At 39.1% G+C, this 24,275-nt stretch overlaps 1 protein-coding gene across 6 annotated transcripts in view; it reads right to left on the bottom strand.

Moving 5' to 3' along the window:
- Window positions 1-23,618, bottom strand: part of MAPK9 (mitogen-activated protein kinase 9) — a 30,880-nt gene extending 7,262 nt beyond the window's left edge. For 2 of the 6 annotated variants that reach the window (XM_056348660.1, XM_056348664.1), the window contains exons 1-11: window positions 23,495-23,618; window positions 18,904-19,078; window positions 14,232-14,361; window positions 13,019-13,077; window positions 11,853-11,991; window positions 9,468-9,633; window positions 8,101-8,172; window positions 3,804-3,986; window positions 2,737-2,861; window positions 2,173-2,243; window positions 479-550 (exon numbers count right to left, since the gene is read on the bottom strand). In XM_056348660.1, coding sequence (XP_056204635.1) covers window positions 479-550; window positions 2,173-2,243; window positions 2,737-2,861; window positions 3,804-3,986; window positions 8,101-8,172; window positions 9,468-9,633; window positions 11,853-11,991; window positions 13,019-13,077; window positions 14,232-14,361; window positions 18,904-19,025 — 1,139 coding nt within the window. In that variant the 5' untranslated portion in view covers window positions 19,026-19,078; window positions 23,495-23,618. Of the gene's footprint in view, window positions 1-301; window positions 386-478; window positions 551-2,172; window positions 2,244-2,736; window positions 2,862-3,803; window positions 3,987-8,100; window positions 8,173-9,467; window positions 9,634-11,852; window positions 11,992-13,018; window positions 13,078-14,231; window positions 14,362-18,903; window positions 19,079-23,494 lie in introns of those variants that run through there. The other 4 variants (XM_056348665.1, XM_056348662.1, XM_056348663.1 and 1 more) reach the window with 3 other exon arrangements.
- Between the last annotated feature and the right edge of the window lie 657 nt (window positions 23,619-24,275).

Genomic DNA, 24,275 nt, shown 5'->3' with positions numbered 1-24,275 from the left:
TATAGTTAATAAAAGACAGTATAATATTCCAACTACTGAACCAAGAGAACAGCAGCAAACATCAAGGATTCAGTCATGGGCATAAATGTGCACTGTTAACTATTTTAAAGGACCCCTTACGCTGTTTAACCCTGCATGAAAGGGACTCATTCATGCAGAGGCACAGAGTAAGCATTCGGCATAAGAGGAGGTATCTATGCAACAGGTGATGTAACATGGCATCGATTATTTCATTTGATGACCGAGCCCTTTGGGGAGAAGGCAGCTTAGGGTGCTGGACACAAGACTTCCTGCAACTTACTTTGTAACAATGAAAAACTACTGCACACGGATCTCCAAAGGCAGATCAGAATCAAAAGTCTTGAACAACAAAACGTCTTCCTACCTGGATTATTAAGGAGGGTTTCGTCACTCAACAGCGCAACAGATCAGCACTACGTACCAGAGTTACACGAGAACTACTGAAACAATGACTAACCTGAGGGCTGATCTTTTACCACACCATTCTTGCTCCTTTCTTCCCAATCCATTACTTCCTTGTATATTAATTCTTGTGAGAGAAGAGTGGGAGGAATGAGAGAAGAGACAGAAAAAACACTGTAAGCTCACAGAGGATTTATATACAATTCACGTACATATAAAGGTACAATTAAATGGTTAAGACTCAGTCTGGACATACAACTGTATTTCTTCTCCCTCCCTCCCCCCCCCCCCCCCCTTTTTTTTTTTTTTAAGGCCTACAGCAATGATCAGAGAATTTTTGAATGCATCACAGAAAGACAGTAAGCATGTACTAAACCAAACATTTTATAAATAGAATAGCTGTCCATTTAAAAATAACACCCATCCACACACCCCAAAACTTTATGTATACCTATGATGCACTAATATTAACTCGAAAAAAACCAAAAACAAACCCTGAAACAAACCCCAAACCAAACAGATTTGGATTTAAAAAACCAACACGTGGATAAGCCCTGGAAATTTCACTTTGATAACAAAACCATACACAAACATCTTTACTCTTAAAGAACAATCTCAATGGATACATTGAGGAAAGCCTGGAAAGTTAAGGGTTAAACAAAATATTGCGTGAAAACTCATTTACTACCCAAGGACAACTCAGGATACAGACACCTGAACAACAACAAAAATAGTCGGAGCTGTAGATTTAAAGGAGCATCCGTTATTCTGTTTGATGTGTCTGTAGTATTGCTCATGCAAGCTGGCTTACCTCGGCCCTTCCTAGAGCACAAGACTCTTACGGCTGCAGAGCACCAGGTACACTTTAAGTTATACCTTCAGTTAAATCACAGTAGCTTGTGAATGTACCCATAGTCTTAATGTAACAGAGTAGCAATATTTAAATAGTTAAGACCTCTTTAATTCTGAGTAACATTTACAAATAGATTCAATTTAACTGACTCATTTTAACTTTCCACCTTGCATTAATCCAAAATAATTGGAAGCGTACCTGTGCAAACATGCCCTAAAGAAAATATAAATCAGCATCAGTACCTGAAATTTAAAGAGCTATTATACAAAAGAAGGAGCTTTCTAAGTAATCAGTAAGGATGCCTATCACCCTTGGTCCTGTGATGGTAGATGTTTAAAGTCTGAACCGCCTCACCATTCACTGTTTTCACCAAAATTAGGAGGTATAATTGATTTCAGTACCACAATGCCATTAATTCTTTTAAGTCAACAGTTTAGCCTATTTGGTCAATAAACGAGCAGTGACAGGAAAAAAAAAACCTCACCAAAAAACCCTCTTCTGCTATTTAAGACATTTAGAACAAATGAATTAGTAAATATTATCAAGAAATATGGCTTAAATAATGCACAACAAGAGAAGGCACATGTTTCTCTTTCACAGAATTTTATATTAAGAAAAACCTTAATTTTTAACATTAAAAAATGTTAAGATTACAAACACTTAGGAACAACAAAATACTTAAGGGAAAAAAATGAAAGCATTTTGTTGAACAGACTTCAGAACGTTACGTGCATATACACATACACATTCACTCCAAATAGAACATTTTTCCGTATTTCCATGACTTCTCATATGGCCACAAGCAGTACTGCATAATTCCAATCTAGCACACTTGTACTGCGAGCCATACACTAATAATACAAGTTATTACAATAAATGTAATTTGTCATGCTCACTTTTTACCTTTCCATTCTTCAATCGCATGTTCTCTTTCTTCCAACTGTGCATCATAGATTTGAGGCGGAGGCTACAAAGAGAAGAAAGTCTACAGTTTATCTACTACATCATGTTAACACAGCCAATCATAACTAAGAAATCTAAAAATGACAGCTTTTTTAGCATTTTACCTTCATTTTCAGCAGCCTATTCCCTGTAACTTGGACACATTCATTCTACAACTCCAGAATTTGTTTTTAAGTCCTGCCCCCCACTGAAAGGCTGTTTAAAAACAACTAAAATTAAACTCACTGTAAGGCTTTATCGGGCCTTAAAGAAAGTCTCCTTTTTGAAAAGATTTTGTAAAGTAATAGGAGTTATGAACAACCGCTTTCAAAATTATCTCAGCTCCACTCCAGCAGCTGTTCCTCAGGTGATTCTGCCCCTGAAGTTGATCCGAAAGGTTTATGTGTGACTTTTGCTAGCCAAAGAATGAGTTCAAAGCATGCTCTTGGCTAAAACTAAAGGTATTCTTTAAAGTTATTAAACTGATATCTTAAAATTGATTTTAAACGCAAACTTACAGCTTCTGCTTCAGCTGGATCATACCAGACAGTAATATAAGGATGACGTAAGGCTTCATCTACAGAAATTCTCTTGTCTGGATCTACTACAAGCATTTTGGATAATAAATCTCTAGCTTGGCTGGCTACAAAGGAAAAATGAAGAGAACATACATGTAAAAGAGCTGTAGAGTTTAACGTCTGACACAGGAAATGAATACTGGGAAAATAGGACATACACTGTAATACAGATTTCACTGGGAAAACAGGCCAAATCCAAGCTTTCCTACACCAATACTTTTCTTAAACCCCCCCCCCCCCCCGAGGTCCCACCCCTTTAGCATAAATGTTATTTTGCTATTATCCAAAATAAACCCTGCAGCTGACACCAACCAACTTCTATTTTGAACAGTTTGCTGTTACATCACGGGTCACAGTTTAAACTACCGAACATAAAACACGCTAAACATTTTTAATAAGCTTTTTAAAAATACATCTTGGTACAGTAATGATCTAATTTCTGTCATATCAAATTATTTTTTTAAAAGGTGTACTGCACAGTAACTGGCTACCCATTGTTGCAGTGCCACTTCACTGACATTTCTTTTTTGTCTGTACAATCATTGTAATAATAAGATTTGCTATACTTTGACTTTAGATAGTTACTGGTAAAATTAAAAAACTCCACCACGTTATATTCTCTAGATGGTCAAATAGGCTTTTTCTACATAAAATAACTTGTTAGAGCCTAAATGAGTTACATGCATGCATCAACTAGAAATTACAAATAACCTCCATAACAAGTATTACTTTCAGAGAACACTTAAATGACAATGGATTCTAATTAAGAGAATTAAACAGAATACTGGTGACAGGGAAATAGTTCTGTATTTAATGGCTACTGCTAAGATTCCAGGACGTCATAAATTAGACAGAAGGTATGCAGCTTCTAACATTGACACCTACTGCAATAAACATTTTATATCTGGGTTTTTTTAACTAAGCATACTGCAGACATTCTAAATAAACATACTTTAAAAGAGAGAGAGAGAAAAAAAGATGGAGAGGAAAAAAAACCCTTGCCTTACTTTTTAACTTGTCACGATCAGATTCTGATGGAAATATCCAGTCTGGGAAGAGCTCTTCAAATTTAATACCAGGATATTTTGGCCTGTTTTCTACATAATTCCTCACTGTAGGCTGCAGTTTCTTCATGAAGTCTGCTGATGGCGTTCCTAACTGTTCAATAACTTTATTCCATTGATCAATATCTGCACCATATCTTTAGGAAAATCAGCTGAAGAATTGGAAGTCTGCACTATACAAAAATATCACTTACAGAAATCTGAAAAGTTAATGAAAACTTGGACAAAGGACACAAACATGAAATTCATTCTAGCATCAACAGTATTCTGAGCTGCCATGCAAAAAGCTAGATTACATAGAAATAAGATTCAGACTTTGTAATCTTAAGGACAGGCTGGAAGTGCTGCACAATCCGTTATGCTTAAGTATCTTAATTATCATCCATTGGCTAGTATTGAAAGCAATCCTTTTTTGGAGTCCAAATCAAGCTCGACTTGGCAATTGTATCCATAGCAAAACAACCATAAGGACGGAAAAGAAAGGCTGCTGTTCAATCTTCTGAAGTACAACATAATACCATCAACACTGAAGATTCTTGAAGGTAGGGAAAAATATATGAAAAACCCTAATGACACATACATCCCATTCAAAGTTAGGAATTTTTTGCCCATCTCCTCAGGAAATTAGGCTTTGGGTTGTAGCGGGGGGGGCGCACTGGTTGGATGGTTGGGGTATTTTTGGTGGTGGTTTATTTTTTTAATTTTCAACTTCAGAAAAGGTTCAAAGGAGTTCTGAACAGTGAATCCAAATTCCTGTTGTTTTTTTTACGCCAAGACTACTCTATTCTTAAATTCAGAATTTCAGTATTTGATAGGAATTGCACTTATTCAACCCCAGGTTGAAGCATGCCTCCTGTTTCCTCTGGGCTGTCCCTTCTCCCTCTTTTCAAGTGAAGGCAATCCCCCCTAGATGTGGTGACACTTATTATAGAGATACCAGAATCTGCTCTGAATGAGCCTAATCAGGACAACAAAGCTCATTTATCACACTGACACTGCATTAGTATTCCTGGTATTTAAGTTTACTCTGATTTACACTTTACAGGTTTTTCCTGACAAAAAGAACGTGCAATTCCGGCAGTCTAACCATCCATCTTGCAAACATTCATAGCTGAATTCATCACCTGGCACTTCAACCCATCCATTCTCACATTTTGCAACAAAGTAACAAATTTGCTGCACTTCGAATCAAGATGTATTTAAAAAACACTAAGGTACTTTTATTTCAGTTAGCAAGGCAAGAATACAACTAGAAATATATGTATAGTCACTGCTTCATGCTAAGACTTTAGACTTCTAATAAAAAGACTGAAAATTTTATTTGCTTATTCAATATATTCCAATGGAAAAACTGTATTAAAATCAAAACTAAGAAGCCAATATTGTTAACTCTTATGCTAAAACAAAGCACATTAAAAAAAAATTAACATACATCAGGAAATTTTGTTCCTAGTTGAAAAACTGATTTCTGTGAGATCTCCACCAATCTAGATTCAAGAAGATGCTTTTTCTTTGAATAACAGCAGTCTGGTTAGTCAGCTAATCAAATTAAGAGTCCAGAGCACTGAGGGAAAAGCAGAAAAACCTAATGACCTATCCCACTTTACTAACAAGAACTGGAAATAAACAATGTCCTGGATTGCTTCAAAGTGCTTTACAGACAAACTGAGAAGAAAAACACCTTCCCCAGTATAGAGATGGACTTGGAATTAGCTAAGCCTGTTACCAGAAACCCAAATGAGAGAAAACCGTAATTGCAATGTAAAGCAAGCAGGGCATACTATGTGAATAACCTTGCAACCTGCACACACAAAACTACCCTCCTTGTTCTAGTGACCCCAGGGTCAAAAGTAACCAGAAGTTTAGCCCAGGCCAAGTCTATCTACTTACTTTTTGGGACCCTGGAAGAAGAGAAGTAGAAAACAGTCCTTATTACAATCACAATCAAGCATGATTTTTCCCAAGAAAGCACGAATACCCTCTCATGCTTTCTTATCAGCCAGGCAACTAGCATCCTTCACCACCCCAGCAGAAAGAGCAATAAAACCTCTCTGGCGCTGCTAGGCTTTCCATTACTTCATCCTGGGTACCTACATTGCCTGCTTTTTCTACACTTCTCATTTGCAGTGCAACAGCAACTGCCAGTAACTCGGGCCTCCACAGCACCAGTCAGGAGCAGGTTCAGGGTATCCATCGCCCTGGCAACATCAAGCATCTCATTCCACCCCGAGCACTGCTGCAAGTATTCTGGCAATCCCTGTCGACCATATGGGAAAACACAAACTATTGAGTCTTAAGAATAAGTAGGTTTTCCTGAAGACAATCAAGGGCACATTAGGCAACATACTGAACTTGGTTCCTGCTAAATCCCCAAATACTAAGACACTTTAAAATTTGAATTTAAAAACAAAAAACCCCACCCCAAACAACCAAAAATAAAAATAAAATAAAAAAGGAAAGCTTTATGGCTATGCACACCAGCATCACCCATAAACCACACTGTCAAAACAATCCTGCAGCTAAAGGTAAAAGACAGTGACAACCTGACTGAAGCAGTTATCACTCAGGAAATGTTTCAACAACGTCAACAGTTACCAGTATTCCACATTAAAGCCAACTGAAAGCCTTACAATAAGTACAAAACCCTGTAAGCACAGCTACGCACTTTGATAAGATACTGGGGAAGGAGACTCCTTGAAACAGACTGGTGAAGCTTCAGTGACCTCCAGAGAACCACAAATGGTAACTTGCATATTCAACAAGTATGGACAAAATTTCCTTCATTGATTCATGGATAAATCAAAGTAGCCCATGCTGACATGCAGGTGAAAGACACATAACACACATGAAGAATTGTGTTAGGTTGGTCTGAAGGCTTCAAAAGGGAAAACAATAAGTATAGAAAGGAAGAAAGGTGGAAAACAAAAAGACTTATTTAACAATTAATCATTTGTACTACTAAATAATGCATGATCAACTGCTGAAGATTAGTGTCATGAAATTTAGCATTAAAATTGAGAGTCCTCCTCTGTAAGATACATAGGTACTGTGAACAGGTACTTGTATTTTTAGTGGTGGACTCAAATTTTCCTTGCTGACAAGAAAAAATACTATACTTTCTTCAAAATCTTACACCACATGTAGCTATAGCTTCTTATGACCTACCTACATAATGGGCAATTTCAGTTTAATTACATTGTCTGGATTCTACTTATTGACTGATCAATTTTGAATGTCTAGTCCTACAACACGACTACTTTGTCAGGTATTATTTGTAAAGGCTGAAATTGGTTTACCTCCAATTTTTATAAATGGGACTTGATAACGAGTCAAATTTTTACATGTTGTTTCTAGGGAAATATTTTTAAATACATTAAAATCAAAGAACATTTACTTCATTAAACGATCACTGTTGTTCCCTTCATACAGTGTAAAGCCTTGTTTGTGATCCAGTGCTGTATTTTTGAGATTTCCAATCTCTAAGGCATGAAAACATATACATGAGGGTTTTATATGTTTTTAGTACAGTAAAATTTCCAACAATTACTATCGTACAAGAAAGCAGAATTTTACGAAGGCAAATCAAGGTCCAAAAGATTTGAGGGAGAAATGGAGGAATAACAATCTTATAGAAAAAGTAAGCCCAAAATAAAATTTTCATAGAATGAAAAAAACTCCAAAAAGAAAAAAAAGTTTTTCTTTTTATATTAAATAATATTAAGAAAAAAAGATTTCTCATGCAGTGTGCTTGCAGTTAGGACACTGTTGCCCAGCAAGTGCTAATAAGCAAGAAAAAAATCTGACTGAAACCCCAGAAATTGTACAATAAAAAAGTATGTCTACCATTCAAACGAATAGTAAGCAAAATCCATGCATAGTAAAAAGTAACTTTTTATGCTTTTGCTTATAACACTTACCTACAAAGAACAAAAGTAAGAAAATACACTTAATGCTATTTATTTTTTAAACCTAACAGGAACCTTTTTTAAGCTACAAAAAATGAAGCTCTTAATATAAATTCTATGGAGTCAACCAGTACAAATTACATTAAATGTAGCCTACTAAGAAAATAAAATGGAAAGCTCAACAATTTGGTTAATGACACTAATTTCAAATCATACAGTAGATCTACTAAAACATATTATTGAAAATATTATTTATGCTTTTATACTTATACAGATCAAAATAATTGTTTCTGTTGGAAGTGGAATGGGATTCAAGGATGACTAGGGAAGGATACGATCAGTGCCTTGGAATATCACACAACCTTTCACCAATTCTCCCATGATGCACCCAACTGACCAGATATCAACTGAAAGTAAAAATGAAATGATCAAATTATGGAGTATCATGAACAAAAGTGAGGAAAAAACAAACAAAAACATCTAGCATCTACAATAAAACACAACAATATGGAAAATCAAACTGCTAACATGAATTTTCAATCATATCAACACCAACTAACAGTCGCTAAATTTTGTTATTAGCATTTTGTAAAATATAGTCAGTTTACATTTCTGAAAAAAAAACATGAAGAAGGATACAATCTCTTCCTGGGAACAGGACTTTATGCAGGACCATTTCTGCCATAATGCACCCAACAGACCAGATATCCACTATCATATGTTGGGTGCAACAAGGACAAAAGATTAAAGAGGGTTTTTTTAAATACCACAGTTTATTTATTTGTAAGTTCATACTGCATTCCTACAGTCCTGCAGATAATTTATTTTTTTGTCCCATTCAGAACAGCCTCTTCTAAAGTTCTGATCCACATCAGCACTTGCTGTACAACAAGCTGCCTTGCACATTAATGAAAAAGGTTTTTTTCATTATCTGTGGCCCAGCAAGGTCTTGAGAGTCCCTTATTTTACACAGCCAAAGTTACATGTATACAAACAGCATGGTATCCCCAAGCCCATGATAAAGCAAAAAGATGTAGTAGCGTAAGAAGTCCAGAGAGGACAGCACGTTACTCCACAGCTACTAAAAATCAGCAGGTAAAACCCCCAATAATGCAAGTCAAGGACAATTTCCTTGCCAGCAATTTTGTTGACTGAATGTTCAATATATTACAGCTGTGATGTTTTTAATAACATAACACCCTGCCTCTCTTGAGTGCTGTGCAGATTTAAGAGTGTATAAGGCATGGTTTGATAGAGATCTGAAACAGGTTTTAATAATCAGAGATGCAAAAGGGGACCAACTGTCAAAATAAGATGCTTCAGAATGAAGTCACATTGATATAAGGGTTTATTTTTATATTGATGGTTGTTATTTTTTTTAATATCATCCAGCATGTCTCAACAGTTTTTTGTAGAATAAAAAAATGTCAACAAGACAACAGGACAACGCATGAAATGATGTAACAGCAGCAGGGGAGAGGGAGCAGTGTATGTTAAATGGAGACAGGCACACACAGCAGAAAACTATTACATTCTCCAAAATTATTACAGTGTAATATTTGTTATTTCCAATACCACGATTAATGTACTTTAACAGACATGGCAAGGTGAAATCAGCCCTCCCTCCTCCTTTTAAAGCTTTTACATTCTGCGACAGATATGCTTTACACAAAAGATTTAAAGCATTACTCCAGCAACTTACCATTCTCTTTATATCCCATTCCAAGGATAACTTCTGGTGCTCTGTAATACCGCGTTACTACATACGGAGTCATCATAAAGTTAGTACATGCTGTTCTTGCCAGTCCAAAATCAAGGATTTTGAGCGTACAATCTGATTTTACTACTATGTTGCTGGGTTTCAAATCCTAACAAGAAATTACGTCAGTTAAGGAAGGATCAACACAGAATAATACACACCCACCCCTCCACAGTCAATATATGCCACCAATTAATTTCATTAACAACTGCATATTCCTGCTCTGATGTATCTGCTTGATTATACACAGACTAGAGACAAGTTAAATGCTGCACAGCTCGGTACTGAAAAAATTCAGCGAAAACCAGAATTAACATTGTCTGCATTTTTATTTTACGCAATTGTGCACTGCCAGTATAGTCAGTTACATGTACATGTGCACAATGTGTATGTATATCTGCTTCCTTTAACACATTAAGTGGACCTATTTTGAGCATGAATAGTTGCATGGTAAAGGAGACTGTGTTCCAAATACCGTCATTATTAGGGCACAGATCCTAAAGACAACATCGTGAAATAGTCAAGCATCTGTAGGAAAAGGAGCATCCCAACACACAAAGCATCAGTAAGTGTATTTATTAATGACAGATAAGCCACCTGTGTTAACAGGGATTAACAAGTTTCACAGAATTAGGATGTAGTGAACACAAAGTTACTTAATGAGCGAAGAGAGAAACAAAATACTTTAGGAGATATGCCTCACAGGAGCAGTCATTATTTCACCCAAAGGAATACACAGTTAGGGGCAACAAACCATGTTCTCAGGTACAGAACTTCCTTTTCTTAAAGGACATGGGAACATGCAACTAGTTCATGTGAGTTTACATGTTTCAGTAAGGCAACAAATCTTCTGCTAAATGCTGTTGAATTTACTCCGTTTGGTCACAGACCGAGTAATTTCTAGAAGTAATCCCTACTATTCCACTCCTGCTGAACTATCCCAGCTCTTCCTTCTCTAGCCTGGTTTCTTTCCACTCCACAAAGGTAATTTGTTCCAGTCCCAAACTACTCCTCACCACTTTAGCTTGTCCATTCAAACAGACTTCACACCTCTGTTAAGCTACTCACAGCGCAGTTCCTCTCATTGCCCATTTTCTTGTTCAACCAGCATCCCTTCTGCTGATGGCTCTGTTAGCTCCTACAAGCTCAGGTTTCTCAGCAAATTGCCTCTCCTCTTTAGCTCCACATGACAGTCAACAAGTCAGATGGAGCTCAGCTGGAGTTCCAGCACCTCCCCACCTCAGTCCCTTACACACCTCACTCCATTTTAGGAAAGGCCAGTACCAAGACTGTCTGAATACAGACTTTAACTAACTATACATAGCTTCCTTACTAATACCACAAGATTATCATTGTAGATTTTTTTAGCAAAGTAAGGCAGTAGATCTGTTGTAATTTATACAGCTTCTCAATTACATTTATGGATTGAACATAAAAAAAACCCCACATTAAACCAGAACATTAAAGGCAAGATTGTCCAGGATGTAGGGGAAGAAAAGGAAACTGAAAACAAGCAGAACCAAATAGATGAGTCACAAAATTAAAAAAAAAAAAAATTCAGCAGCAGAACAATGGAAGCAGACAGTTATACGAAGCCTGCAACACGTCTTTGAAATTCTGATTATTTACAAACTTTACTTTTCAGAATCACAAAACAGTTGAGGCTGGAAGGAACCTACAGAGGTCACAGAATCATCAGGGTTGGAAGGGACCTCTGGAGATCATCTAGTCCAACCCCCTGCTAAAGCAGGTTCACCTACACCAGGTTGCACAGAGTCCAGTTTTGAATGTCTCCAGAGAAGGATGCTCTGCAGCCTCTCTGGGCAGCCTGTGCCAGTGCTCTGGCACCCTCAAAATGATGTTTTCCTCATATTCAGATGAAACTTTCTGAGTTGCAGTTTGTGCCCATCTGGTCTGTCACCCACGAGGTCATCTGGTTCAACCCCCCCTGCTCAAGCAGGGCCACCTACAGCCAGCTGACCAGGACCATGTCCAGAAAACTTTTCAATAGTTCAAAGGATATATATATTTAAGTAGTAAATACTACATTTTAGATTAAACTACAATCTTTAGTAATTTGAAGGGTGCACAGATACTCATGTTTTACCTTTTAATCAGTTCAGCATTAGTTAAATCCACAGAGTTAATCTGATTTAAAATCTATGTACAATACAGTTATCTTTGAACTATGAAACAATCTTCAGGTTTACTAATATTCTGATTAAAGAAATACAAACTTATGAAATAGCAAACCCTTGCCTTCCCCCCTGTTTCATAAGAACATCTATGTTCATAAAGAGGATTGTTAATGATTCTAACACTACCTACTCTGTGGATGATACCAGCTGAGTGGAGATGTTTTATACCACATAGCATTTGGTAAAGAAGGTAAGACATTCTTTCATGATCCAATTCCATATGAATAACCTGGCACAAATTTGCATCCATCAGCTCCATAACCAAGTATCTAAAGCACAAGAAAGAAAGCATTAAGAAAACTTGAGTCTTACTTTTCATATCAGGTTTCAGGTTAGCCTGAGAGATGTTTATTAAAAGTTAGCTACTTTGCTAACAAAAGTGTCAAAAAGCTTACGATAGAAAAAAATCATGCATGACCACAGTTTCAAAATTAAATAATTATCTATTCAAATAGTCTTGCTATTAAATTTTAAGTGTTCAATAGTCCATCACAAAAGGTAAGAATTCCACTAGTTTTATAAACAGGAATATGGAGGAATAATTCCCAGTTTATGCAGCATGAAAAACTAAGACTGTTGACTGTAAGTTGATGAGAAGTTGCAGATATTGAAGTATATAAAAAAACGACACTTCCTTTCACTGTATTTTAATTTAAAAAAGGAAGTTAACAAAAGCACCATAAGAACTAAGAAGGAATTACTGGTTTTCAAGTTAAAATATCATCTGCTTACCCACTTCAGACACATACCCATTTACCCAAGAAGCCCATTCACAAACCACAACAGCATATTCACTGGAACCTATGAATACCCCACCCATTAAGTCACCATTAATCCTTTCTAGACAAACTGACATAGCTTCCTTAAAAAAAAAAAAATATATATATATATTCAGTTCTTAACTGAGGCCAAAAACACTGTTGTGCTGATGCGACTGATGTGGCAAAAAAAATGATATCAGGTTATCCAGACCAAGTTATTATCCTGAGGTGACCTGTTCAGCTAAAGGACAATGCATACAAACCAGATGCATATGCAATCTGCAAAGTATGACAGACATATGAATAAAATGTAAATAGCTTTTTTTTTCTTCCCACTTCCATCTTATGCCTGTAGTGAAACAACTTTCTTGGTCTTTCTTAAAGAAATCTAGAAATAAAGACTAATTAAAAACTAAATTCAGCTTTTAGCTACCCTTTATTTTCAGAGTGTGAAGTCCATAGGATATTGGAAATACAGCTCCAGGGCTTAGGCCAGTATTTGTCAGGAAAATTAAAACAAAAATCGAGTACTTACACATCCTGAAATTCTTCTAGTGACTTCTGTGGTGTAAATACATTCAATAAACTAATTATCTATAAAATAAAAATAAACTTTAGAAGAAACTTTGGCTTTATTTCACAGAAAAATCCACTATAGCAGAAGTTACTATTCAAAATCAAATGCACACTGTTACTATATACAATTTGACTGTTACTTGGCTTCATGTAATTCACATGTGCTGAAAAGCTGCCAATTCACAAATAGTTCAAAACAGCAGCGTGTATGCCAAAAGAACTAAGACAGGACAAAACTACTTTTTTTCTTTTTCAAGTTATATGACACCTATGTCCCTCCTCAGTGCCTGAAATAAATCCCATTCTTTCCCCATAAATCTTATTTTAAATCCCATGTTATGCACAGAATTTTAACCAAGACTGCCTGACAACACATACACAGAGGTGCCCCACGCCATCCCATTAAACTGAACTACGATTTACTGTGTCCAGAAGAACTGCTAAAATTACTGTATTGCCATCCCTAATAACCACTTTGCTTTTATTCTGCTAGTTCTGAACTTCACCAAAAGCTTACTTAAAAATCAAACCTAAAAGGCTAATTGACTCCAGGAAGTTTGAGACCCAAGTGCGCATGTTCAGTGATCAGCAGTTTCTAGTTCATGTTAGCATCAGAACATAGCAGTCACATAAACCTTATATGCCTCTACTTGAGTACTGAACTATTGGCATTAAGGCTTGTTATTTTAGAAGGTTCAAAGACTTGAAAATACGTATGTATTGTCACCAGTATTTCACTTGTCTACCAGTAACTTGTTAGGCAGTGCTGCACTCCTGCAACCCCCACCAGTTAAACACTGTACTTAATAAAAATCTTGTTTAAGCTTGGAAGATTTAACTGCAGTGCAATTATAACAGCTGAATCCACTGCCAAACAGGCTTTGCTGGAGTACAACTTAAAAAGGCAAATGCAATACAGCAAGGCCAGCTCTATAAAGCTGACACTGATGGTAATCCTGTACCAACAACGCAGCAGAAACCTCCTCCTCTTGACACTTCGTACTCCAAACAGCTCACCCAAGACCTTAACCATACATTGTGGAGAACTGCATTACCCATAGCAAATCTTTCCCTCGCTACTTTTCCATTATTAACAGCAAGTAAGAGAGAAAATCCTAACCTTTTATGACAACTTACAGCAACAAGGGAGAGAAATACAATGCCAAACTTACATTTTTGTGATTGACGCATTTTAAAAGAACAAGCTCTCTGTAAGCCCTTTTTGCGTGGGTTTGATTCTGAAAAGGACGACTCAGCTTCTTTACGGCAACATTTATTCCAAGCACCGTATCAAAGGCAGCACTAGAAGTTTTCAAAGACAAGTTGTTAAGTCTCAGGGAGAGAAGGGGCGGGGTGGAAAGGGAGATGGGAGTGAGGAAATAAATCAAGATTGGAGACAAAGCATATCCACTACGCTGTCTATACTAACTTCATATAATTTTCATTTGGAAAACAAACTTCCTTTAAAAACTACGCATACTTTAATAAATACAAATAGGTTAAACAGAAGCCACTGATACTCATCAGAAGTCGTCCTGCCCTCCTTTCTGTCTTAAAATTGAATCTGATGACTCACGACTCACATTCAAAATTGCCAAGATGTAAAAATATTTTAAGCTTACTTGAAATCAAGAAGCATTTCAGCTGCCTAATCTGTACATTTGGAGTATTTTTTGGACACTGTTGCTGACTGACAACGATTTAGTATTTGCAATAGAAATAACTCTTTGCTAAAGGAAAGTCACAACCATGTCTCCGTGACCCATTCTGCAGGCATTAAAACTGTCCTATATGTGGATAGTTTACAATGATAAACAATTGTAGTGCCTAGCAGAAAGTTACATTCATCATCTGGCTTTGGAAAAAAATAAAATCCATAGAATTGAGAAATATGAAAAACTCAGATTGCAGGAGCAATACAAGAGTTTAAAAGTGAACATGGCCATTAATTTTATCTTGGTTTTCAGTTTGGCTTGACCCCTCACTCTGCAGGTTTGAGGCCAAGGTGTAAACTTGCTTTAATAGCTGTAAGAATCTAACACTAAATTGTCTGTATATACAGAACAAGACTAAAGGGGAAGAATATTCTTCATTATAAACACACAGACTATGGCAAAATATATGTGAATTCATACCACAAATTAGTCAAGAGTTCCAATCTTTATATAGTTCCAGTTTTAAATAAGGATTCCCATATTACTCCATTTCCTTTTAATGTTACTTTCATAGGGTAGGAAAGAATTCTCCTTCACATATATTTTCCAAGCATATTTAAGCATTTTGTAAGCTCCTTCCCTATCTCAGCAAGATACGTACAATACCCAACTGAAAAGACCACCACATTAAAGCACTCTTACAGAAGTACAGCTCCCCTGTGATAACAGCAATATTCAAATTATATGAAGTTTACCAGCATAAAGTCACTGCTTTCCCTACTGGAAAAGGCAATACCACTACAAAGCAGGGCTCACCCATGAGATGATGTGTTTTCTTGAAGGCATGTCCCAAATTACAGGTCCCAAATTTGAATCAACGTGCCACTTGCACTAAAGGCTTGCTAGCATTTATTTCAGCTTAGTTCTGTGAAATACGCAAGTCATTATTCAATGATTCACTCTCAGATTTAAAGCCTTTCTGTCTGTGCAAAACAAAATACAAAATGGGAGGAAAGCAACTGGCCAGACAACTGGAGAAACTGTTTTCCTCCCCAATATGAAAGCACTGGTGTTTCAGTATGCACTTCACCTAGATGTTATATGTAAATTAAAGTTTTGCATATGTTAATGACTTTAACCATGCCTGGGAATAATTATAAAAATCAATAACCAACAGCATCTGCATAAATTAGCTGTTCAAGTCAATCATAGGTCAGCAGTGGACAAAGGAGCAATTTTAGAGTAAGTGTCCCTTTATGACCTGACAAATCAGGTATATGGCAAGGCTCAGCCTAAGCACATATGAAGAACTCCACCTGAATCGCTTACTTTGCTCATCTACATGGGAGTGACTGACACTGGAGTTAAAAAAAAAAGAAAAAAAAAAAAAGAAAAAAATGAAGCTGTCTGCAACCTACACAATCCAAGGGGAATAATTAAAAACAGACTGGTAGAAGAAAAAAAAAATGGTAAAAAATTGAAAACTGTGTAAGCATCCATGCATTTAATTTACCAAGGGGAAAAAAAAAAAAAAGACACAAGACAATCTCTATTACCACCAAGATCACACTTCTAAATATCATGTAATTTCACACAAGTGAACAAAAAATATCACAGACATAATTGCTGTTGAATTTCTTTCCTCATCCCTGCTCATTTGAATTCAGAAGAGACTTTTTCATCATGGCAACTGTGTCAGGCACAGATTTTAAAAAAGCAGATTTGCCACAGTCTACCCAATTATCACCTTGGCTACTAACAAAATGTCTACAGATTGTTTCAGCGTTTCATACCATGGAAGAATCTCAATGTCTATGCCACTGTATAACAGCAACTCCAATTTGATCCCATAGGGTCTTCACTGCACTTGTGAGTTTTGCAAAGGGTAACAAACTAATCCCAACTGTTTCTTCAACTGCAAATCTAAAGGTATCAACACAGTCAAAGCTGTGCTATTTAATAAGATCACAAAAAATCAGATTCATTAAAAAATTTAGGAAATCAAGGACAAGAAAGGAAAAAAAAATGTCAGGAAGTTGAAGACAAAAATTATTTCAAAAAAATAGTTTTTTGTAAGTGATTATTCAGTCCCTAATAATTATAAGGCTCTAAATGTATTAATACTTAGGAACAAAGTAGTGCGGGAAGTCATGTATAGAAGTATACTTTGTATATAAAATACAACAGGTATATCCAATTTCTCACCTAGACTATTTGCAGTGTGAGCTAGAAATACCTTCTACATAACTGAGTTATTCTCATCTTCCTCGAGCTTTCATTTATTGCTTTTACTCAATATGTATTTTTAGAACTACTTATTTTCCTACCTTTTAATATCAAAGAAAAAAACTAAGCAGCAGCAATACATAGAATTTCCCATTAATATTTGGGGGGGGGGGGGGGGGGGGAGGGGGGGGAATAGCAAGATTCAGACCTCTCCTAGCTGAAGTGACACATGTAGTATTAAAAACTTCTCACCACCAAGTAAAATCCACACACAAAACTCCAGAAATACTTTTCATAATTTTTTTGTTAAACACTGGATGCTTAAAAAGCACCACATCTGCACGTTACATTAATGAATTGACAATTTTTCCAGACAAACACGACAGGATAGCACTCATCTTACACTGACTTTTCTCATTTTACATCCTAATATTTTGTCTCTTTCCTTAGTGTACTATAAGGAATTTTAAGAGACATTAAGATTTTGCACCTTCTTCAACCTGGATATAGCTGTCAGATACTCCACATGAAGATGACAATTTATGCAATGTTTCACTCTGCTGTTCCATAAAACAAGTATTCTGAAAACAAGTCAGTACATCAGATCATTCCTTCTTCCTCTCAAAACTTTGACCTTAACACTACCCAAACTCCATATTGAAGCAGACACCTAATCTAAGTCATAGTTTAGAAATGCAGTACTTCTAATGAAAGGAGGAACACAACAACCACCCTAAATTCCTGCATGCCATCTAAAACAAGCATAACTAAGAATATTTACACCTGCAAAATGTTAGCATTATGTGAAATCTTACTCAAACACTAATAACCAACACACTAAAGAAGAATGAAACACTGTTCTCATTTTGCTTATTTTTGACCTATTAGCAGGGCAAGAGGGGTATCTAAATAATTTGAAAGTAAAGGCATGTTCTCACAAAAATGCATTCTTTTCCTACATATATAAATTATTACGGTTATGAAAAGGCTGAAAAGACACGGGCAGGTGCTGTATAAGGAGTTGCTCACAATACATGAGTCATCACACTTATCCTGCTGAATTTATAGATGAAGAGAAACTGCAAACTGGATTTAGAGCATGAGCAGCCCACCACATACTGTGATTAAGTCTAACATTAGAGAGTTTCTGAGCATATCTGTTTGCTCCCCTGTGTATAGAATTAAAAAAATGCATCAATAAACATTTCTGCTGTTACCAAGTAAGTTTTGCCTAACAAAATACGGGCTGGCACTAGATTGTGTAGAATGGATTGCTGCAGTCTAAAAAACATTTGAAAGTGTTTACCTTTAGCTGGCCCAGAGGTGTGGTGCCATACAAGAGACTAAGGTTCAGGATCAGACTAACGACTCTCACGTCCTGGGCCAGTGGAGGCTGGACACATAGCTGAGGTGACACACCAAGGAAGAGCCGGCCAGCCCAACCCCTCACACAGCATCCCTTTCTGGTTAATCCATGGAGTGACAATGACACTGATTTGCCTCATCCTGCCAGTTAATGGCAAGGCACTGCATTGATGGCTCCTAGAAATGGACAGGAGTGATCGGGAATAAAAGGGGGGGAAGAAAGGGGGCCATGATGAAGAAACGAGTAAAACCCAGAATCTCTCACCATCGCATTGTCATACCTTACACTGCAATATCATAACTACATGGGGAATGTGAGAACTAGAAAAGAAAAAGTGGTTAATGAGAAGGCAATTTGTTGACCATTTTAATTTATGCAGTTATCCAAATATTAATTTTCCCCTAAAAACAAAACAAAAAAATAGGTTTGCACATGAACTATAGCAAGCAAGTGTTTTAGAACTTAGTACATAACCCTGTAGCAAGAGACAGAAATTATCATCGCTATTTTACACTCTGGCACTTCTATCAGGAATACATTCAAATTTTGGTTTATATTTATAGCTTTTTATATTTAAATAAAGTATTTATTACTCACCAAACAATGCCCTGTGCCCCTGATCCTATGGGCTTCAATTGCTGGTAACGTTTCAGTACAGTGAATGTTGAATCTGCAACTTGAACACTGTAAAACTGACTATCACATTTACTGTCACTCATGGTGTAGTGTCATGTAGTTTTCTCTCTCAAGGACCTGGTAAAGTTTTCAAGATCTTAAAGAAAAAGAGAGAAAGCAAATATTCAATCTCTCACTAATTTCAGGCTGACAAGATGGAAAATCTATTATACATATTTTAATGCATATGAATTTTTCAATAGCACACCATTAAATAAGCATTCTTTCAACTTCATGTATTACCACTGCTAATGAAAAATACTTGCAGACAGCAAATAATTACACCCTTCACAGCTTTAACCATGCATGTTTCTATTCCAATTCCTGAAACAAAAAGCAGCTAAGTAAACAACTGTAAAAACAAACAAAACCAAATCAAACAACTCCCTACTCCACAAAGACTACTCCCTAACTGAATTACTACTATGTCCTAGGACTGTATTAATTTCTGTATTACAACAAAGCAAATCATAAATGATGTTTTTCAAACACTGATATCACAGATAAAGCAACAACAAAACCCCATGGAGTCCGCAGACATAGAAGGAAACAGGGTTTTAATAAAAGACTTGATTATAACTGCAAAACAGGTTTCAAATAAAACTGCCCTCAAAATGCCCATGGCTGCTGCAGTTTCTCCAGCACCCCTTTCAACCTAGTTCACTAAGAAATTTCAAGCAGGGCTCTGCCTCCTCACCTCTGCCAGGCAACCCTTCCCTGATCCATACCTACCCAAATCCATTCTCCCTCCCATTTTAAACACACCATAACATCCTACATTATCAGTTAGTGTAATTACAGTCCTGCAAGAATTAGTTTTGTGCTATAGTTTGAAAGAGAATTTCATGCCATAGTAGACAGCAAGTTACATCCATCCGTCAAGAATGAATTAGAGGTAGGTAATTATATTGGAGAGCAAGGAAATGGACTAAACTTCTAGCTCTGAAGTGCTACAGTAACAAAAGCACAGACCTTCAGTTTTCCTGGGCCTCCATCCCTCTTCCAAACCTTACAAGAAAATTACCTCAGTAATTACTGAAGAGGTCTCTAGCAAATTCTCTCATTTTCAATTTCACATTCACCGTGACAGATAGGGTCATTACAGCCCAGAGTAAATTGCACTGTCAAGCATTCCTCGAGACAGAAAACGGGAGCAGACCACCTTCCCCAGAGCAGCTGCCCTAACCACCAGCCTGTACAGCTGTCGGAGCTAACAAAAAAGCACCCAGTCTCTCCCTTCGCTGACTTGTAGAATATTTGTGAGCCAGTGCAAAACGGAAAAGCCTCAAAAGCAGAAGCTCGATTGCCCAGAAGGCAATCCTAGAAAGGCTTACAGCCACACTAATAGCATTTGGTTGCTTCAAGAATTAGAATTTGGACCACTCCCTTGTTAGGTGCACGTAGGAAAGAGCAGCATCTTCTCCCTGGCTTAAGCCAACAGAAGAAGTCCAAGAAATGTGAAAGTAAAACAGGCGAAAGATCTACAAATCCTAATAAAGGCTGGGCATAAACTGAACTGGTAACGGTTAGTCTTAAGGTATTCTCAAGAAATGCCTAAAGTCTCTTCTGCCTTCTAGTTTCTCAAAATCTAAGCAGCATTTTGAGAAGCAGATACTCAACTTTATTCTCTCTAGCTGCAATTTAGACAGTAACTTTACGTAGTATTTCCTCTTAAAAGCTTAAGAAAAAAAAAAGCAGAGGAGAAAGGGTCAGCAAAGGGAAAACGTCAGCTACCAACTTTCTGCCTTTGACACAGCAGCAGTAGCAGGGAGGAAGAGAAGGACATCTGTACAATATTTTTAGGGGCAGTCAGATGCAGTTCCACAACCAAAACACATTAATTTAAGACCAAAAAGCTGCCTTAAGAGGCAACCTTTCCTACTACATCCCAGGAAAAAACTCCACTCTTCTTTCCAACCCTTTTTATTACCCCAAAACTATGGACTCTGAGATCCCAAATTTTTTGATTAACAGTGCCTGAGCAGCCATGATATTTTCTTCCATTGTATGAAGATTCACTGAAAAGTACATTGGAAGGTCAAGATCCTATCTTTAAAAAGGACTTACAGAAAACCAAAAAAGTACAGATTTTGTGTAAGCTGAGCATCAACTTAAAAGACCTGTTAGCTACACAAGAACTATGCTGTACCTCTTGATGGATTAATGAAACACTTTTCTGTAACGGAGAAAAAGAAATAGGGGAAAAGGAAGTTACCCTGAACTAGAGAATCCTTCCCTTTAAGGAACCTTGCCTGCACAACGCCACCTTTTAAAAATCATTTAGAGATCAGGATAAGCTCTTTAGACAAGACCCAAAAAGGGAACTGGGCATCACAACACACAAGTTTTATGTACTGACATCCTTTGCAACTCACCGTGCTGAGTACTTGGCCTATCCCTAATTTCCACCTGGGCTGCAAGTTGCTTGGATGTATCAGGACATATATTACTTCAGACATACACATTAGTGTAAAATTTGGTGCCTAAGGATTGTAGCTGTTCACAGTACTTCAGGTAGACTATTTTGGGGGCAGGATCCCTCAAATAAAAACAGATTTCCCAATTGCTTAGGGGAAAAGTTTACCTGGCAAGTAAATTTCTTAATCCTGAGCTGCTACTGCCCTATCTGAAATAATCTGATTTCTCACTCCAGCTACTCCATACTTCTGTACAGGATTTTTTTTGAAATCTGCATTATTTCCATTTCTGAAATATAAGTTCCCATTTATGGCTTCCTAGCTGCAGCTGCACCAAAGAGGACCAGCAGCAAACCCAGAAGACACAGGATAGTCAACATACTTCTACTTCTTTACAACAGCATGTTTACAATGTTTCAGGATGTTTTTCTATTTTAAAGCATGCACAAGATGCATATAAATTGAGTAGGGTTTTTTTGTTCTTTTTTATATATAAGTTGCTTGTACAATTGGGGAAATGTAAGAATCATAAAGCCAACTGAGCACATTATATGCAGGAAACTTACAAGAGTGGTTTTCAACCTGTAGTTTGTGAAAGATAAATAGAAAAATAACACAACAAACCTACCACCGCCAGGGTTATGAGTTGTTATACAGAATTTCACTAAGAAGTTTTCAGAAGTTGAAAGCAACTGTGCTATAGCATACATCCTGTATTAAACAGTCAGTTCCCTAAAAGATATTCATTAAAATGGCAAGTTATTATTAACCAGATCTATCCTCTGGATATCTTCAAGTCAAAAGCTTATAAAGCAAACAGGTTGTAGCAGTTGGGAACACATTCTCAGGGTTCTTTTGGTCACAGAAATGTTGTTATTGACAACAAACCGTAAGAATATCAAGAAACTTAGCTTGATTTTTAAGACTCAAGCTAAAAAGTTCTACTGCTAACAGAACAAATAGACAATGCATACATATATGAAAAGATACGGAAATTCCGTGCAGAAAATCTGTCCCTGTTCTGTTGTTCACTGTTGTGAACGCACTTCAATTTCAGGTGTGCCTGTTTAAGGCCTATCACCCAACAGCATTGCTCAGGTTTTTATAATCTTTACAGCAACATTATCAACAGGTATGAGTCCAACTACAAAAGCACAGCAAGTTCTCCTGCCCCTCTACTCACAGCCCCTGAACAGCCTGTTGCAACAGGTAAGCACAGCAAGCTGTAGCGGAGCCATGCCCATCGGGCAGCCGTGTGCAGGTGCTCCGCGCCTGGGCAGCTCTTTGAAAAGTCCTTTTTTTTTTTCTTTATGCAATCCAAACTCTTACTGATAAAAGACTTTGCCAAGTACCTGTTACAGCATCGCTCCACTGTTAGATACACGCTGGATGTACCTCAGCACCCCTGCCGGGGCAAGGTGGTGGGAAGAAGGAAAAAGTTTAAACGCGCATCAGCTGTAACTAATTACGCTGCTGTGTAATTATGTAACGGCCCCGGCGCCGAGCGCTCCTCACAGCCCCTCTACGACTGCGGCCGGGGGACAGCCCGGGCCCGCCGCCACGGCGAGGGGCGCAGCGCCGGCCCTGCCCTTGGCTCGGCCGCTCTCCCCGCGACCCCTCGGGGCCGGCAGCTTCCAGGGGACGCCGAACGCCGGCCCGGCCCCCCGCGCCCCCCCCCGCCCCCAGCGCGCTGCCCCCCGGGCAGGGCACGAAGCGGGAGGGGAGAAGGCGGAGGAGAGGCAGCGGGCGCCGCAGCACAGGGGCGCGGCCCCCGCCGGGAGCGGAGCGGAGCCGGCACTGCGGCACGGGGAAGGGCGGCGGGCCCGGCCAGGGCTGCCCCCGGCGGAGGCGCGGAGCAGGAAGGGACTCCGGCCCCGCCGCGTCGCTCCCCCGCCTCCCTGCGGCTCGGCCGGGCCCGGGGCAGCGGCCGACGGGAAACGCCGGCTCTGCCCGCGCTTCGGCGAGCGCGGCCCGCGGGACAAGCCGGGGACTCCAGTCGTCACGGGGCCGGCCCCGCGGCTGGGAGCTCGTCCCGCTCCGGTCCCGGCCCCGGCCCCGCCGCCCGCAGAGCCCCCCCTCACGGCAGCCGCCCTCACCGTCTCCTCCCTCGGCCGAACTGCGGCGGGACGGGGCGCGGCGCTGGCGAGCCGCCTCCTCCTCCGGCGCGAAGGGCTGCCCCAGCCACAATGGCCTCCCGGTGCTCCCCTCAGGCCGCGCCAGGCCCGCGCCCCCAACAGGCAGCCACCCAGCCCAATCGTAGCCCTTTGCTGACAGAACTCAGCCAATAGAATCCCGAAGGCGGGACCTACAAGCCGCTATATAAGGGAGGGCGGGGCAGGACTGCGGTGGAGACGGTGAAGTTTAGGCCAATCCGGGCGCAGCTCCCGCCCCCCGACGTGATGTCATCAGTGCACGTCAACCCGTCACCATATTTATGATGTCACCGCAGCAGCGCCTCGTCACGAGTTGCCGTGGCGCCGGTCGCCCCCGGCGGGTGGGGCTGGGGGTTCCCCACCGCCGCCCTGCTCCAGCAAGCGGGGAGACGTGCCGTGTGAGGTAAGCACCTCCCGTGTGGAGCAGCCCCTCGGGGTGCTACAGCAGATGACGTCACAGATCGGCGGCCTGTCGCAGCACTTCCACCCACCAGGGTCACCTCGCATCCACTTCGGGGGGACGGTAGCGCCTGGTACCGCAGCGGCCCCGAGCGTTGGGCAGGGTCTGTGCGGCTCTACGGTGGGCTGTGCCCCCTTCCCCGGGTAGCCCAGCTATTTTTGACTGCACTCAAATCATAAACCTTCTATACATTACCGTGCCACCTGCCTTGATGCCAGGACTGCTTGTTTGCTAAAACAGGTGCTGGCTAAAAATAAACTCAAC

This window comes from Falco biarmicus, chromosome 8 (assembly GCF_023638135.1).
Source record: "Falco biarmicus isolate bFalBia1 chromosome 8, bFalBia1.pri, whole genome shotgun sequence".
NCBI lineage: Eukaryota > Metazoa > Chordata > Aves > Falconiformes > Falconidae > Falco > Falco biarmicus.
This window is presented reverse-complemented; position numbering and strand designations above follow the sequence as displayed.